We start from the raw sequence: 15,002 nt of genomic DNA, 5'->3' as shown, positions 1-15,002 counted from the left end.
TGTTTTCAATTTGGTTCACTGAAACAATGCAGCAGGGCTGCATCTGGCTCTTCCTTTGGCTTCACATTTTGTTAGTCACTAGTTCTGCAGAGGCCTTAATTCGCCTCTAAAAAGCATTTTAATTAAAACAGCGATTTCTCAGCGCCGCACTTCGTGAGCAGATCTTTTTTGCAGCAGCAGCAGCAGCTTCAAAGAGCTGCAGCTATTTACTGAATTTGGTGTGGTGGTATTTTGAGGCTGCCTACTGGCAAAGACAACAAAAAAAAAAAAGAAAAGAAAAGAAAAAAGAAATGCCTAAGCATCTCTAAGAAAGTTTGCTGTGGTAATGGCAACATTTCCTTCTTACGTTTTAGCAAGTCTAATATTTCCCAATCTCAACAGGCATATTTCATAGACACAGGCATAAGCATTGTTATCTACTCACAGCCTGAGCTAGCTGTCTACAACTACCTGAAGGGAGGTTGTAGACAGGCAGGGGCTGATCTCTTCTCCCAGGCAACCAGCACCAGAACAAGAGGACACAGGCTCAAACTGCACCAGGGGAGATCTAAGCTGGATGTTAGGAAGAAATTCTTCATAGAGGGAGTGATTTGCCATTGGAATGGGCTGCCTGGGGAGGTGGTGGAGTCACCATCACTGGAGGTGTTTAGGGGGAGACTTGATGGGGTCCTTGGTTGCATGGTTTAGTTGATTAGATGGTGTTGGATGATGGGTTGGACGCAATGATCCTGAAGGTCTCTTCCAACCTGGGTTATTCTATTCTATTCTATTCTATTCTATTCTATTCTATTCTATTCTATTCTACTCTACTCTACTCTACTCTACTCTACTCTACTCTACTCTACTCTATTCTATGCTAGATATACTGCTATAGGGTAAATACCTCTCAGTAGTGATACCTCAGGCATTGGCAAAGGGTACAAGAGGCCATGGGTTAGCTTGCATCTTGTGGTGTCAGTAGACTGGGAATAAGGAAACAGAATTATACTTGCTGCTCAACTTTCCATAGCCCTCCAATGTGATTTTGAATGGCAATTTAGCTTCATGTACCTCAGTTCCTGCTGGTAAAGGGATGATAGTGTGTCCTGGCTTATCTCCTGGTGGCAGAATCTATCTCCCAGTGCACCAAGGGTTTCATAACTCTAAAGTGTCCTGGGTTTTTACAATGCTATTCTAGTAAAATTAAGAAACGTTAAGGATTTGTATTGGAGGAGTTTCTCCTTACTTGTGTGGCAGGTGAGCTTGGAACTGGTCAGATGGTCTCATTTTGGGACCACATTTATCTGTGGGTAACCAGGCAGGCAGTGGTTGTCTCTGAATTGAGATAATAGCTCTATGGACACATGGCCATGGCAGAACATGTCTAGAACATAGTCTAAGTCCAGATGCATTTTGTGGTTAGGCAGGTGGCCATGGCCAGAGAATACATGGCCCATCCATCTGTGCCACCAGGGAGGTCCATGTGCACCACCTACAACTAGTGGTGAGGCTCATGCTTCTATTTAGTCTTTCTGCACACAGAATTAAAACAAGTTTCTTCCCTGGACACTTTTCCCTTTAATATATTTTTGAAGGGAAATAATAGCAGCACTTGAAAACAGCACATTCATTTCCACTGTGACCATCAGGCAAGGACCTGCGTGGAAGGCTGGCATGGAGTATGGCGTGACACGTCATGTAGCTGCTTTAATATACAGTGTAATTACAGTGACAAATTTCTGCCTCTTCAAGCATCAGAGATTGAAGTGGTTGCCCTGAAGGAGAAAGAAGGTTAGTGGGAGATTTTTGACCAACTTTCAGCTGGGAAAGTGCAGTACTTCCTCTGCATTGGATTAGAAGTGATTAGCATGGCCAAGGGGATCCTGTGAGAGACAGGTAAGCAGGCCAAAAGGAAACTGGAAATATTGAAGAAATGAAGCTGGACTGGATAGAACAAATTTTACAATTGCCTGTTCCTCCTTGATTTGATAGCATTAGGCATACTGAAGGGTAGATTGCACAGACTTATGCGTGACAGCAAGATGCTTTTCCACACGAATAAATCCCCTGAAATTATTTGGACTGCTCACAAAAGTGCCTGGGAATGCGAACTAGGCTTGCACATTTCCACCCTCAGATCTGATCTTTCTTCAGCAATGCAAAGGCGAGGCTGCATGGGGAATAGCAACAGCTTAGCCACAAATGTGAATTCAAACCACTTGCAGTGAGCAGGTCAACGTCTCTGAATGCATCCTTGCTGAAGAGCATCTTGCCTCAGCTGAATTAATCTCAGTAAGAAACAAATTGAAATTAGACTGAAAGGAACTCATTCCTTGAAATGAAAGCAGGGCTCAGACACAGTTTGCTTACCACAAACTGTTTTTCATTTGTTGTGCCATGGAATTGCCCAGATGTTTGCTTTTAGGTGGTGGCAAATGCTCTCAATGAGGATTAGCCTGGCCTGCAAGGAGGGAAGCTCAAATTTAGGTTGTTCTCCTGTGAGTGGTGTGGGGTAAGAACATGCAGCCAGGGAGTCCCTTTGTGTGTGGGTGTGCCTGGGCATTCAAGGTGTCCACAGAGGCGTTCACTCAAGCCAAAATGCTTGTTCACCAGTTACAAATGGACCCATAAAAAACCCCCAAAACCTTATGTCAAAGCCCTCTTGCATGTTGGTCTGGAAAGAAATAGCTTTGTTGTTGTTTCAAAGAATTAGTGAGCCAACAACTCAAAGCTTTGGAGTTGCTTACTGGGGTTTTACTGTAGTCTCTACGAGCTACACAAAGTCTGAAGACATTGTATGTACAGGACATCTTTAATAAGAAGGGAGCTCACAGTCTACCAAACTGCCAAATAAACTTTTAATACATACTGTACTTCACTCAGTAGCTGTCCAGCTCTTCTTCATGGAATATCTAACAGCTCTAAAAATATTTTCTTGGAAGAGGACAGAATTATCATTGTTATATATCAATCAAGTATGGTTAATGAAGCAAAGCCAGCATGCTAGTATTGCACAAGGGGAAAAGCCTCCAGAACACAAAGTGGAACAACGAAATGCCCTCAAAATTCTGCCGAAGGGAGCAGGAGGCTCCAGGTGCCACATCGGTAGGATTCGTGGAGCTCTTAGGGCGTCCTTGTACTGCAGCAGGTTTGCTTTGCCTCTTCACTGTCGTGTGTTCACTCTGAACCAGGGAGGGAATCTTCCAGACCATTACAAAAGAAAAAAAGAGAAAGAAAGAAAGAAAAAAAAAAAAAGAAGAAAGAAAGAAGAATTTACAGCAGCTGCAGCAAAGTGTGGTACTAGTTAATCTCTTGAAGAGTGAGGCTTTTATTTCAAAATATCATATTTTAATATATATATATTTATATATATATATATATACTTTAACTGGTATAAAGTAAGTTGTAGATCCAAACTTATACTGTTGTTTGTACTTTTCAATCTTGGAAACTTTACCAAAGGAACCATTTTCTTCCTTTTTGTTCTCAGCTGTCAAAAAAAAGAAGCAGGGGGCATTATTTCCACCGAATGCTTTCGTTCGCACAGTGAAGCCACTGTTGTTATCTGGTAAACAGTCAGAGTGCAAGTAAGAAAATCCATTTGGCTTGTAAATGCTGAGATGGTTTTAAACTTCCAATACGTTGTCCTCATCAATCAGCAGGGCTTTCACTGTCTCCATGCAGACGTTGCTCTGTTAGGTCCTCGGGTGGATCTGTAGGAAGAAAGCGGGAAAGAGTTACAGGAAATGTGTTGCAAGAGGAAAGAAAGAGACAGGCTTCGTGGCACTTTGCCCTGCTCATGATACAGCTGAGCTTAAATTACAATAGCTGGTCTTAAATGACAATATTCTGAGAGGGCTCTTTCCTCTTGAGGCTGTAGGGATTTTAGGATGGGCAAGAGGCAGGCCTGGAGTGAGATCCTGTCTTGGGGGGGGATCCTGGATGTGCATCAATCCCCTGGACAGGAGATGATAGGACAGCTTTGGTCATGGCTCCATGTTAACCCCAGCCTTCCATATTTGTCTTCTCAGAGTGATGCTAATAACGTCTGCTGAGCAAGAACACGCAGAAGGATCCATCTTTCAGGTTCATTTGCACCTCCACCAACCCACTTGCCCAAGTATGGGCAGGATAGGAGTGACCAAGCTATAGAAGAGATGGGAATGTCTGAATGACTTCATCTACTCTGAGGTGAGATAACATAACCTGCAACAGACTGTAAACCATAACTTTTTATGACCAACACCACAACTGATATGAGAGAGCACACTAATGGCTCGAAGAGGAAACAATACTACCCAGAGGTCTTTTAAGGATGACTGACCAGAAGCAGAAATAGCTCTCCTGGGGAGAGATTTTTTTTGTTTCTTTCCTTTACTGATACACACCAACAGACACAAGTGGTCCAGCCCTTTGCTAGATAACTATGTTAGCAATGAAACACAAATTGACTTGAATACATGCAGGTATTAAATCAGGGCTACAATTATTAGCTAAGCACCAGGTGATATAATGAAATGCAGCACTAAGTCTTGTAGCCAGAGATCCTTACTATCTTATGCTCTACTGCTTTGAACTGAACTCTTAATTACAGAGACTGTTATCACAACAACAGAGAGGTTTCTTCACTGCTCTAAAGAAAAACTTAATCTAGAAATCATCTGACATATTAATCTAGTTGGACAGCTTGAAAAAAGAAAACAGAACTCTGGGTGTGTTGACTATTTGCTTCCTTCCCTCAGTTGCCTTTTTCTGCTCTCTTGCTGGGTTTTCACTCATGGGGATGAGCACATCCCTTTGACCACTGCCTCAAGAATTTGTGTGGTTGGTGTTGGAGCAGGGAATGACAGGGAACCACGGTGCCAAAGGGTCATGGACATCTCGGGTGTTATTGGTGTAGCACATGAAAGGAGAGACGGCTGCTAAGAACTGTGATGCTCAGGTCCTTTAGGGCACTACGAAATGGCCTGCATTTTTCTGATGGCCAAATGTATGGTAAACAAAGAGTTACTCTGGAAGCTCAGGGGTGCATAGGCTATAACGGAGGGTGCAGGCTGTGAAGCTGAAGGGAGGCTCTGAGTTGAGCTGCTCTGCCAGTCCCCAAGTGCTCAGTGCTTTCGTTTCCATCCTCCAGAGTACCAGCAAAAACCAAACTGTATTTAGAGGGCTAGTACATGAAGGCAAGGTGTTATTGGTGTGGGTTACATAAAAAGGGCATTTTCAAGTGCAGTTTGCCTGTGTGCTTGTGCAGAAAGCTCTGGAGAAAAGAACTGTGCTCCTCAAGGATTTCTGCCATGTGGTGCACAGTCATTTGTGTGTAGACATCAATTTAATGTCAAGAGCTTGTGAATGACTCCCTTGATCAGATGGGGAAAAACAAAACATGCAATACACCAAGAACCACTTTTTCCTGGTTTTCAGCAGCTCTAGTTCTTACAGGCATTTTTGTGCCTTTGGGCACCATCTCCCAGCATTCAGACTGAGACCCCTGCTCTTGCATTTCTCCTGGTGCTGGTTGCTTTGCTGAAATATAGTGAGGTGATCTCCAACCAGTTCCTAGTACAGCTCTGAGAGCCTTGCATTTTTAAGGGAAGCATTGAATCTTATCCTCTAAAAATAAATAAATAAATAAATAAATAAATTTAGATGGAATGAATAAGGGTTAAAACAAAGTGTTGAAACTGCTCCAAAAATTAAATCACAAAATTATTTCTTTCCAGTGCTTGGCACTTGCTCTGACCATCAATAGAAAACAAATCAATTTACAGAGGCTGTGAGCCTTCTATCTTTGGCTCTGACAACTTAATTAGTGAGCTATGCTAAACCACTAAACACAGGCATAAATATGTGAAAAGGAAGGTGTGGAGGATGAGCTGGAAAAGCCTTCTCTGGAAGTGTTGTCCATGCTCTTCTAACAGTAATCAGTATTCAGCACAGCTGAGAACCAAGCTTTGAATGAATAGAGTACCCTGTAAGCTTACATGTGCATATATATTTATTCATATAGAGGTATGTGCATAGACACTCATGCTTATATGTGATTTACTCTGGGTCTTGAAGAATGTACTAATAGGTACTTTAAATCATAAACATGAATGTTTTCCTTGTCAGGAGAGCAGCTGCCTAATGTAAATCTATTTAGTGCAAGGAAAAGCCTTCATTAAAATAGTTTAGAGCTTACAACCCATGGTGACTTGGCTTTGGCTTCTGGCCTAATCACCACAGATATATCTAAGATGTTGACTGGTTTGTCTTGTTTCTTCTGCTTTCATAACTTCCTTAACTACATAAATCAGACTCACAGGGCTCAGTCTTGCAACCTGGATCAGGGTCAGTACAGACTATAGTGTAATCTCTTTCTCTGATGCCATCTGAAATGACAAAACAAAGGGGGGGAAAAATGCCTGTTTCAGGACCTCATTGCTTCCACTGCCTTACATTTATGTTGCTATGCTTGCCACAGCAGCACTGGATTCAAGCAAAGTTTTAGGGATTCTGAAGTACAATTTCTGCTTGGAAAATGCAAGAGGCAGTTGTTAAGCACATCATGTCATCTTGCCTTTCTCAATTGGATTCTGTAATGATATTTTAAAGCCACAAAGCAAAATTCTACTGGAAGCAGCACCATAAGGTACTCCCCTCACAAGCTAATTAAAATAACTCCTGTGGGTAAATGAAGAAATATGTTTGTGGGATTTTTTTTTTTCCAGTTAGGAGCACTCACTCTGTAAGTATTTAATTTAAATGAAACACAATAATGCATACTGAATAGATTGAACCATATATCTGCATATTAATGAAGCTGCTAAATTTCTAGCAATCACTTCTAGACTCAGGCTATCGCCTGAAGATAGTTTATATGATGAGGGTTGGGGGAGTTAAGAGCAGGACAACTTCACAGGGTGAAAAGAAAAAGAAAAAGCTATTCCTAAATGATATAATTTGCAGACAGACTGCAGATGTACTGAACTGTTGCAATGTAACAAAAATATGACATGGTGGACAGCAGCTGAACATGAGCCAGCAGTGTGCCCAGGCGGCCAAGAGGGCAAATGGCATCCTGGTCTGCATCAGGAATAGTGTGGCCAGCAGGAGAAAGGAAGTCATTGTGTCCCTCTACTCAGCACTGGTTAGGCCACACCTTGAGTACTGTGTCCAGTTCTGGGCCCCTCAGTTTAAGAAGGACATTGAGACACTTGAATGTGTCCAGAGAAGGGCAATGAGGCTGGGGAGAGGTCTTGAGCACAAGCTCTATGAGGAGAGGCTGAGGGAGCTGGGATTGTTTAGCCTGGAGAAGAGGAGGCTTAGGGGAGACCTTATTGCTCTCTACAACTACCTGAAAGGAGGTTATGGCCAGGAGGCGACCAGCGCTAGAACAAGAGGACACAGTCTCAAGCTGCACCAGGGGAAGTTTAGGCTTGAGGTGAGGAGAAAGTTCTTCACTGAAAGAGTAATTGGCCATTGGGATGTGCTGCCCAGGGAGGTGGTGGAGTCACCATCCCTGGAGGTGTTCAAAAAGGGATTGGATGTGGCACTTGAAGCCATGGCTTAGTTGTCAGGAGGTGTTGGGTGACAGGTTGGACTTGTCGATCTCTGAGGTCTTTTTCAACCTTATTGATTCTATTATTCTATATTGCTTATTAATTCTTTAATATCCTTTTCCTCCATTTAAATCCCCTATTTCAGTGAGGAAAGTGTGGCCTCACTGATAAGGACATGCCAGGTTATTCTTTTAGTTGTACTGCAAGGCACATGCATTAGGGCACAATCTTCCAGTGGTGTTTCAGTGTGGAGAGATCAGTGGGGAACACAGAGTGGTTTGCTGCAACAACAGCACTGCAGGAGGAAATTGAGTCAAGGAACACTGTTCCATCCACACTTTTTCCTTTGCTCTTGGAGATGACAAAGAGATAATAGGCATCTTGTTTTCAGGGGTCATTTTCTGCCTTCTGCAAAGAAAAACCTCTTAAATTAGTAGGTACCCTAGCAACTTACTATGGTGGTGAGATTAGCCATGCCAGAAGGCAGTGTTCAAGAAACTAAGGTTGCAATACAAATCATCCACCCTGGGGTATATTATATGGAGGGAAAGGAAAAAAATCAACCAAAATCAGATGGCATGGGATTCAGTTGGGGTGAAACATCCTCCTTCAACAAAAGGCCTAGAAGACATGACAAATTACTGGAGTTAGGGTAGTAGGGGTAAAAATGAAGTCAGGAAATCATAACACTAAATTTCACAGTCCTGTGATTTCATAGGTGGGTATGAGGATGTAGAAAACTTAATAAACAAGGAGAAAAAAAAACAACATTGATTTATTTTATATTTCTTTTTGCATTTAGCAGGTTTCAAAAGTTATTTTCCACTTCACTGAAAAAAAAACCACACCAAAACCCAACAAAAGACAGAATTTATTCATTTATAAAAAGATGTGATTTTCTTGGGGAAAAAAAATCAATTGTGGCATGAGAATAATTTCATTAGAATTGTTGAATACAGGCATAGGGGGCAGTTTTAAGTGAAAGGTTGTGAAACAACCTTTGCACAATACAAAAGAAAAGCCAGAATCTATTTTTGAAAACCACTTTTTTTTGCCTCCCTCTTTTTTTTGTTCCATAGGTAACCTCATAGCAGGAGGAGATTACCCAGCTCATTCTCACTCTCTCTCGTTGGAGTCATATCTCTGTAGTTTAAGAAGGACATTGAGATACTTGAACGTGTCCAGAGAAGGGCAATGAGGCTGGGGAGAGGCCTTGAGCACAAGCACTATGAGGAGGGGCTGAGGGAACTGGGACTGTTTAGCCTGGAGAAGAGGCTCAGGGGAGACCTTATTGCTGTCTACAACTACCTGAAGGGAGGTTGTAGCCAGGAGAGGGTTGGTCTCTTCTCCCAGGCAACCAGCACTAGAACAAGAAGTCACAGTCTCAAGCTGTGCCAGGGGAAGTTTAGGCTGGAGGTGAGGAGAAAGTTCGTCATAGAAAGAGTTGTTTGGCACTGGAATGTGCTGCCCAGGGAGGTGGTGGAGTCACCATCCCTGGGGGTGTTCAGAAAAGGATCGGACATGGCACTTGAAGCCATGGTTTAGTTGTCAGGAGGTGTTAGGTATTAGGTTGGACTTGATGATCTCTGAGGTCTTTTCCAACTTGCTTGATTCTATGATTTCCTTAGCAAGGCATTGTGAATGGTGTCATGACCTCTTGGCCTGTGTTACCTGAATCTTCAGCATCTCAAGAGTATATCACTAATGGGAGCATCGGGCTAAAGCTGCTGTGAAGACTTGAAATGCAGGTAGTGAGTTGAGTCCTTAGCACTGTTTCATGCTGCAAAGCATATGTACAGCTGTTAACACAGGTCTAGCCTGGAATGGCCACTGAATGGATAGATCCAGAAAATCCCTTTGATTTAATATCCTTCCTTTTAGCCACAAGAATGGGACTCACTGATGGGTAGTGGAATTTTTTTATGAGGTAATGATGACTGTGAGAAAGTGACCTGGTGATTCAGCAGTCCTAGCCTGCTGGTTACGAAACCTGGACCCAGCTGACCTGCCTGAGTCCATCGAAATTTTCACTACATTATGGCCAGCAGTGTTGGGTGGCTGGGGAGTTATGCAGTGATCTTGACAACTTTCACATCAGGCATGACAATGGAAGAGATATGGGAGAGCAATCATTAGTGACTCATTCTCCTACTAAGACCTCCTGGGTATAGACAGAAAGATGGCTTACTCTGGTGGTCTTGATTTTATTGCCGGTCGCACACATCCATCCAGAATTATCAGGCAACGTCTTACACTCCTCTCCTTCTAGGCAGGGCTCCATCTCACACCACCATTTCCCAATCACTATTGAAGCTAAAAGAGAAAAGACAATGTTCACAACTGTGTTACAATGAAGAATCTAATGGGATAATATCACAAGCTCTAACACTGCATTTAAGAGGCAGAGTGTCCCTTCTAAACGCTTCACTTGAAATTCAGTTGCAAAGATTTCCCATTTAATTACTTGGTTTGCATCCTGTGTTCTCTCAGACAGTGTACTGCTTGCCAGAACTTCCTTGCACCTAAGATCTAGCCTACCATCCTGCTGTGACTGTGGGGAACGCTGTGATGGCAGCAAAACTGCTTCAGACCAAAGGACCGTCCACCCTAACAGCCCCTCTTCAGGAGCCAGTCTGATCTTTGTTGACATATGAACAAGGCAAGTAATTGTCCTCAAAATATTCTCCAGGTCTTCAGGGCTTGTGGCTCAGGCTCTAGACTTCAGGATTAGCAGCATCTTCTTTGCTTTCAGTACCTACAGTTGTTTTGTTTTTCTTCCACATTTTAAGCTAATGTAGACTTTTAGCTTTCACAGTACCCATGGTAGGGATCATCACAACTAGAAATAGAAGGTGAGGTGATAGGGAACAGCAGCAGCAGTTCAGTTTGTTGAAACATGATTATGAATTTTGTGGAAACCATATTATCTCTAGCAATACATTTTAGTTTCCAAATATTTAATGTTGTAAATAATGACAGTGTCTGGATCTTGTTGTTTGAATTTAATTGGCACGTGTGTTTACAACCTTGACTGTACCTTAATGAAGTTTCTTGCCTGGGAATTGGTATCTGTCTATAACCTTAACTGTATCTTAATGACATTTTTTGTCTGGGGAGTTTGATAAACTTTAGCTAACCTTGCAAACTGTGACTAGCTGGGGCTTGAGTGACTCTGCCTGTGGTTTCTTTTCCCTGGCAAGAATTAATATGGTTACACTCATGAAGCCTGACTGCCAAAGCAGTGCAAAGAGGTGCTTAACCCATTCATGTCACCCTACACAGCTGTTTCAAGCCTACAAAATACCTTTGAAGCAGCAGACTACCTTTTGTATCACGCCATTCAGCTCTGGAAGATGCCCCATTGTGCAAGCATTGATTTAATGACCTTTCAGTTCATAATGAAAATCTTGATTTATTTTTCTCTACTTGTAATCTGTTTATGCTCCCCCCCTAATCCTAGGAAAACACCCAAAGCCATATCTGCAGCAGTTGCTGCTGCCCATTCCCTTAATTCACAGCTAGAAAGATGAAGCCACAGGTCCCTTTTCCCTAATCTCTAAAATATGACCAACCCACACAGAAAAATAATGCATCAAACCCACAGACACTCCTGGAATACAAAGTGTGTATCACAATTCTGTTTCATCATGGAAGAGGAAGCTCCTTGTGGCACAAAGAGCAGGAAACTGTAGAAGAGAGGGACTCAGCAAGGGACACCAGAGAGACTCTGGTATTTTCAGTAATGCTTGAACTGTATTCTTGCTGTCGAGTTAGAAGTGTGGGTGCCAGGTGACCAAGGCTTCAAAGTTATGTATCATCAGCTTTAACTACACAGAGTTATACCCACCACAGTATCTTAGCAGACCTGCTGTAGTCTCACCCAAGGAGCTGACTTCATTGCTCCAATCCTAATTTGCTAAGAATGGTTCCCCTTTTGACCTAGCTCTGAAAGGAAAAATGCCTTTTCACATGACTGTTCGCATTTAGCATTTTGTTTTCCACTGTGGTCTGTGCAAAATGAACCGCTGCCAACACGGCCAACCCTGTCACTTTGAATTCTTCTGGTAGCCTCACATAATTGCTGCTTCTCCTTAATGCTCCCCTGACTTTCTGATCCAGCTTTCCTTTGCTGCAGAGTAACAAATACCACGCTCACAGATGCAAGCTTGTAGGTGTGTAAAACTGAGTGTTGACAAATGGGAGGCTTAGGTACACATGCTCACACCCAAACCAAGCCAAATACCAGGTTCTTTGGGTAAGACTGTAACAGAGAAAAATAATTTGGACTGGTAAATGAACACAAAGTGTGTCATGTGTCCAGGAAGGAATCTGGTTTTTAGGTAATGCTGGCAGTAAACTCTGGGAAGTAAAAATGGTCAATGTAGAGTGGGAACTCCTGTAAGGAAGGTCAAGCACACATCCATTAAATTTCATCTTTATTTAATTTAAAGTGCAGTTAAGATTTCCTGTGGAAAGTGAGGTCTTTGTTCTTCACATAAGCTGGACAAACAAACCCCTGCCACTTTTTGGAGTATCTGGTTGATCTGAGTGGCCTGTGGCCAAGATCTTTGGTGGCCCATGCTGGAGTGCTCAGTATAAAATAAACCAGAACAAAGAGTAATATTTCTGAGCTGGCTAATTAATTCTAATGGGAATCAACTGCAACTCAGCAGTCCAAGTTAATATCTCTAAAACAGGCCTTCACTTGGCATGGGAATATACCAGTGGACTTGCTGAATAATTGTCCCAACAGGGATATGGTTTTCATCTGCTGAGTTTATTTGAAACACAGGGAGAAACACCTTGGGTTTGAAATCTCCTGTGGTATGGAAGAAGAGTTAAGTAAATGGGAGCAAGTGAGGATGGGATGGGATGGGATGGGATGGGATGGGATGGGATGGGATGGAATGGAATGGAATGGAATGGAATGGAATGGAATGGAATAGAATAGAATAGAATAGAATAGAATAGAATAGAATAGAATAGAATAGAATAGAATAGAAAGCTTGGTTTAGAAGGGCCCTATGGTGATCATCTAGCTCTTTATTGTTTTTCCTATTTCTTCTTAGAACTTATACTCCATTTTCATCATGTAATGTATAATTTCTCCATATGTACAACACACAAAATCCCCTTTACACCTGAGCTTGCAAGGCAGTTTAATGATGTTATTCATACATCATTTTCAGAAGGGTATCATTAATGCTGCTAACAGTGGAGAAAGGAGATATCTCTTCTTGCTATGCATGAAAAGGCAAATGAGGACTGAATCTGCACTCTGATAATATATTGTGCAGTGGGCAAACTGAAAAACCACATCCTGCTAAATACTGGCCTTCACAGCAATCATCAGAGCAGAGCATCCTCAAAATAAGTGACAAGCATCCTGCGAAACGGAATCTAAAGTGATGATCATAATTATTTAGTAGTAGCAGTGCTGTAGCATTAAGTAACCCTGAAGAAGGATCCTGTGGTGCTGGGTACTAAAACCCACAAAACTGAATACCCTGGCCAATGGAGTTGACAATGCAAAAGAGAGATGTGAGATGAATACAGACTGAGAGGCAGCACAGAGAAGCAATGCTGTTCATAGCAATTAAAATGATCTAACTATCTGCTTATTGATGCTGTTAAATACAGCCCAAGTATGTGGATACTGACCTTGAAAAATAATCATATGCAAAGTCAGTGCTGAACCTTAATGTCAACTGGTTGATGTAACAGTGTGCAGGTTTTAGTGTGTATTTATATATTAGTGATCACACTACAGTAACAATCACAAGGTAGGCCACCCAAGGGCTCACCAGTGAGTACCCTCACCTGTCCCTACTCAGAACAGCTGGACTGGAGACCAGGTTCGGGGGAAACTAAGCACAATTGCAGATAAAAAGAGGCTATGTGTCTCTAATATGTAAGCGGGCAAAATCCTTTGTAAGTCTGAAGCACTACAAAGCTTTCTACAGTCTCATCCTCAGCACCATGCTGTGGCAGGGGTGTTCAGAGCCCAATGAAAATTATTTCCTTTGAATCCTGTGTTTTATAGGCTTTCTCTTCTATTAAGAGCCTTTTAATGTTTACAACCAGTTCTCCTTCTTGGGCTCTGCAGATCCTTTGAGGTCTACTTGATTTCAGAGTTTTACACCTCCAGCCCTGTTCAAACAAGCAGGGAAAAATACCCTTTTAAATAAATCACAGTTTGCTGCATCTGAGGCTAGGTACATCAGCGTGGGGAGGGGATGGAATAGCTTCCCCAGGCAATACAATGCAGCTTCTGTATGTTTAAGGTTATGTCATTCTGAAACGTGCGGGAAGCAGTGGTGTGAGAAAGAGAATTGTTAAAGTTAAGATGCATTTCCTTGGGGCAGTTTGAATTCAAGAACTCCCAGATCCTGAGGAACCTGAGATTCTTGGTGGCCTGAACAGCTAATTTTGGATGAGAAGTACAGATTCCCACTAGTCACCAGGCATCCCAGGCTGTGAGTGCTCACATCACGAATGCAACATTTTGGAGTGGTGTTCTCACTGTCTGGAGAATACATAAAGCATGGAGATTCCTCATGCAAGGCTGATTTGACTGAGACAGATACCCTCAGCCACAGGCAAAGAAAAATGTGATGATGTGAAGAGCCTTGGCTAGTCCTGCTTTTGTTGTACTTAGGGTTGTTTTGGCTTTTTCCCCTTTTGTTTCCCAGCTCTTGCTCAGGGCCAGCAGGAGCAGGGAAGTCATTCTGTCCCTGTACTCCACACTGGTTAGGCCACACCTTGAGTACTGTGTCCAGTTCTCAATTTAAGAAGGACATTGAGACTTTTGAACATGCCCAGAGAAGGGTAATGAGGCTGGGAAGAGGCCTTCAGCACAAGCCCTACGAGGAGAGGCTGAGGGAGCTGGGGTTGTTTGGCCTGGGGAAGAGGAGGCTCAGGGGAGACCTTATTCTCTCTACAACTACCTGAAGGATGGTTGCAGCCAGGAGGGGGTTGGTCTCTTCTCCCAGGCAACCAGCACCAGAACAAGAGGACACAGTCTCAAGCTGCACCAGAGGAAGTTTAGGCTGGAGGTGAGGAGAAAGTTCTTCACTGAGAGAGTTGTTAGCCATTGGAATGTGCTGCCCAGGGAGGTGGTGGAGTCACCGTCCCTGGAGGTGTTCAAGAGGGGATTGGATGTGGCACTTGGTGCTATGGTTTAGTAGTCATGAGGTCTGTGGTGACAGGTTGGACTTGATAATCTTTGAGGTCTCTTCCAACCTTGGTGATTCTGTGATATCCAAGTTCCTTTCAAGAAAATGTATCTATTATATGAATATCAAATTCTAAGCATGTAACTCCTGGAGCTGGGGAGAAAAGCAACTTTCTTCATCAAATTCTTTATTTTTTTTCCAGTCCAATTCCTACTGTTCTCTTTAATCTTTGCTTGCAAAGCTACAGAAAAAAATGGTAATCAAAATATTTCACTTCTGATGTGTTTAGTCTGCATGGATTAACAGA

At 42.6% G+C, this 15,002-nt stretch overlaps 1 protein-coding gene across 2 annotated transcripts in view; it reads right to left on the bottom strand.

Moving 5' to 3' along the window:
* Positions 1 to 3,224: 3,224 nt before the first annotated feature.
* The window catches only part of TAFA1 (TAFA chemokine like family member 1), a 273,884-nt gene continuing 262,106 nt past the window's right edge, over positions 3,225 to 15,002 (bottom strand). For both annotated transcript variants that reach the window (XM_054178808.1, XM_054179470.1), the window contains exons 4-5: positions 9,709 to 9,833; positions 3,225 to 3,692 (exon numbers count right to left, since the gene is read on the bottom strand). In XM_054178808.1, coding sequence (XP_054034783.1) covers positions 3,675 to 3,692; positions 9,709 to 9,833 — 143 coding nt within the window. In that variant the 3' untranslated portion in view covers positions 3,225 to 3,674. The remainder of the gene's footprint in view (positions 3,693 to 9,708; positions 9,834 to 15,002) is intronic.

The sequence above is a fragment of the Dryobates pubescens genome, chromosome 1 (assembly GCF_014839835.1).
Source record: "Dryobates pubescens isolate bDryPub1 chromosome 1, bDryPub1.pri, whole genome shotgun sequence".
Classification (NCBI taxonomy): domain Eukaryota; kingdom Metazoa; phylum Chordata; class Aves; order Piciformes; family Picidae; genus Dryobates; species Dryobates pubescens.
Note: the sequence above shows the minus strand (reverse complement) of the source record. Positions and strands in the feature narration are given on the sequence as shown.